Source organism: Polistes fuscatus, unplaced genomic scaffold (genome assembly GCF_010416935.1).
Source record: "Polistes fuscatus isolate 324 unplaced genomic scaffold, CU_Pfus_HIC Scaffold3, whole genome shotgun sequence".
NCBI classification, from domain to species: Eukaryota; Metazoa; Arthropoda; class Insecta; order Hymenoptera; family Vespidae; genus Polistes; species Polistes fuscatus.
Window position 1 is genome coordinate 4,682,328 of NW_025113107.1, and position 3,605 is coordinate 4,685,932.

The 3,605-nt window shown below is 34.8% G+C and overlaps 1 protein-coding gene and 1 long non-coding RNA gene across 2 annotated transcripts; both read right to left on the reverse strand.

Moving 5' to 3' along the window:
* Positions 1–287: 287 nt before the first annotated feature.
* Positions 288–2,427, reverse strand: LOC122519585 (protein hunchback-like). Its single transcript, XM_043639147.1, has one exon. The coding sequence runs from the start codon at positions 1,361–1,363 to the stop codon at positions 827–829; it is 537 nt and encodes a 178-aa protein (XP_043495082.1). The 5' UTR covers positions 1,364–2,427; the 3' UTR covers positions 288–826.
* Positions 2,428–2,476: 49 nt separating this feature from the next.
* Positions 2,477–3,605, reverse strand: LOC122519586. Its single transcript, XR_006304323.1, has 2 exons — positions 3,361–3,605; positions 2,477–3,208 (listed from the first exon to the last, which is right to left on the reverse strand). It is a non-coding gene; the product is annotated as an uncharacterized LOC122519586 (long non-coding RNA).

Consider the following 3,605-nt stretch of genomic DNA (forward strand, 5'->3'; position numbering starts at 1 on the left):
ACGGTATTTAAATTTAAATTTTACATAACGATTTATGAATGATATGAAAAATATTTAAAAGAAAAAAAAAAAAGAAAAAAATACGTGGCATACTAATCAATTTTGCAATAAGATTGAATTTTTATTTTCAATAAAATTCCAAACAATATTCATATGAATTCGATTAATTTATTACAATAGAACGAATCGAATAATATAAATGCAGTACCGTCTAATTTTTATTATTATTGAAAGAAATTTATTGGGATGAAAGATAAAAGAGAGAATTTAAACACAAAAAAAAGTTACGCATTTTTAAAAACGAATTACTATTTAGGAATCGCAAAATGCATTATTATAAAATCCAATTTCAATCCGTGGCATGATCAAAAGCTTTCCCAAGTACGATCAATTGATGATAACACGACAGACTTCGCTTATTCGTCCTTCAATTTGTATATGTGTGCTGTGCATATTGTGTTTAATCAAATGACACGTTTCACTTTCCATTAACGTTGATCCTTACAAACAATTTCATAAACCGATTTTGTTTTGTCCATCAATTCCTGTCATCGTGTTTCTTCTCATCAACAACGAAATTCGACTCTTCCATTCCTCATCCTACTGCCATTTACGACAATACACCCACACTCTCTCTCTGTTTCTCTCGATTATCCATAAAAACAAATTTTTTTGAAGATTTACACCATTGACCAATATTCGATAAATTTTAGAACAATTTTGGATTCACATAAAGAAACAAGACCTAGCGAATGAGATATTTCTTTATGCAAACGAAAAGATATATAATAAATACAAGAAATGTAGAATACAACAAATAAATAACCTATAGATAAATTATTATTGGTATTAGTTGTGTAGTGGCAGTAGATGTTACAATACCTTCCGAGGTACTTTGATACGGTGAGGCAGGATGATGATCATTGGTAGTTGCGATGATATTACTTGTAGTTGTAACGTTAGGTGCAACGACCGTGCTAGTCTTATTGTACTGATCGATTGTCGTCGTAGTAATAGTGGTAGTGTTCGTTTGTTGTTGCTGTTGTTTTTGTTGTTTTTGTTGATGGATCTGTGCTTGTTGGAGCCCACGTTGAAGGTCCAGATCCCATAGTTGAAGATTCTCGTTACTTTTGACAGGCGTCGACACGACAACGTTAGTTTCCGGTGTCCCAGAACGATAACTGGTTGGTAACGGAGAAAGTACACCACTGCTAGAGACTTCCGGACAAGATTCTTGAAGATGATGATGATGATGATGATGATGATGATGATAAGCTGCCCCAGTAGTGGTATGTTGTCTACCACTGCCACCCCATCTTCTTCTTACACCCGCAACGGGTACTCTTGGAACAGTTTGAAGCATATTCACAATACCAACTCCAGCTTGTTCTTTCTCAACTTTATCCAATACCACCACCACCGTTTCTTCCTCCGCCAATTTCGCCTCCAAGGATTCTTCCTCCCCGTCGCCACCTTCCTTTTCCTTTTCCAACCCGTTACGAGTCCTCGGCTCCACCGTATCAATCTTTTCGAATTCCACAATCAAAAAAAGTTTGGCCGTCCTTATGAAGGACGGCCTTGAAAATAGAACTATCTCCCCCCGTCGTACGCTTGAATTCTTTACCACCTCCACTCTCGTTACTACCACCACCGCCTCCCCCTCCTCTTCCTCCTCCTCCTTCTCCCTTTTCGATCCGACCGTAGTATCCCTTGCAAACTTTCACCGAAAAGCAATTCGCTGTCAGGAGTCGTGATCGATGATCCAAGTTGAAATTCTTGTCATCTTTACTCGTAACTTTTCTTTAATATAATATAATTCGAAAGCATTAATTAGTAATACATTAGAAATAATACGAATAATATCAAAATGTCAATAGAATTTGAGAATATAATTGTCTTGATAAACGTAAAATAATAATGTTGTTGTTGTTGGTTGTTGGTTGTTGGTTGTTATTTGAAACTCGTCGAGATTGCTTCTTTATTCTCTCTTTTTATCTCGGAGTGTTTCACCGCGGTCGCGGGTAATGGCGTTCACCAGTGAGTCGCGGTGTGTCGGTCATCGAGGAAACGAGGTCACGATCGCGAAAAAGGGAACGCGCGCCGTCCGTTCGTTCGTTCGTTCGTTCCTTCGTTCGTTCATTCGTTCCTCGCGTTCTCGTGTACTGCACCGAATGAATCGAGTTCAAGCACAGTAGAAAACCAAAAAGAAAGAAGACAAAAATCTTAGTCCATCGTAGACAAACAAATGAATTTTTTGTATTCGGTTTCCTTCCTTGCTTGTTCTACTTGCTGCTTTGTTTCCTTGCTTCTTTTTTGTTTACTTTTTTTACTTGCTCCGATACACTTCAAATTTGTTTCCTGAATTATTTTCTTCTTCTTTTTCTCGTTTCGTTTATTTTTCAATTTAACGTTTTACTTTTTCTCCTTACCACCCCTTTTTTCTATCGAACTTTTCTTTTTACGTTCTTTAATAAAATTTTTCTTGAATATGTAGTAGTAGTAGTAGTAGTAGCAGTGGTATAATACTTCCTTAGTGGCCTTCGAGAATAACGCTCGATTCTCGTATTGAGGTCAGGTCCAGCCTCTCCCTCTTTTGCACATACACACATGTATATGTACACGCACACATGAATACACGTTAAACACTAAAGTACTCTTCTATTGGTTCGCTCTACTTTCGTGATATCTCTCTCTCTGTCTCTCTTTTTGTTTTTCTTTCTCTTTTCTTCTATTTTTTCCACTTTTTTTATTTTCCTTCTTATTAACAACAAGATATCTTGATGTATTTCTTCTTTACTTTTACACAGTTAATTAAAGTAATCCAGAGGAAATAGAAAACTAACAACACGACGAGTAATAACACAACCAATTGAAATTAATATCGGTTTGATTCAATTTGGTATAGATGCAGTAATGCACACGTGCGATTCCGATCCTTGCGTTTATTTCATACACAAAAAACGATAACTATTTATATAATATATTTATATACATATGTGCGCGTGTCGTGTATGTAAATATAATGCATATATATATTTATTTTATATATATATATATTTTTATATCTTCTATGTATAATTGTAGAACACTGATAAGTATTCACGAGAAATAACTAAAATTGTTGGAAGATACCAAGTCAGACGATCTCTTTCTCTCTCTTTCTCTTTCTCGTATTATTATAATGCACAGATGTTTTTCTATGTGGTTTCTTTCGAAGAAAAAAGAAGTGACATAAAAAGGAGAAAAAAGTAAAGGAGATGAAAATAAATTTCACTTATTTTTGGATAATATCATTTTAAAACGTCGCGAGAAAATAATGTGCAAGGACAACAGGATTAGATATAAATAAAAAATATTCACAATTTAAATGTCTCTTTTCTTGCCGATATTGTGACTTCTGTTTTGGGGCGTAATGTGTATATTACACACACATATATATATATTATACATATATACATTTATATATACATATTTATATATATATATAGATAGATATATATATATAGATATGAACAGATCGAAATAAAATGGCAGGTGAACGCGCAATCGCGTACTATACACAAAGCGATACCGCAAACGGTTCGCCACTGACTAAAGCCAAGCGA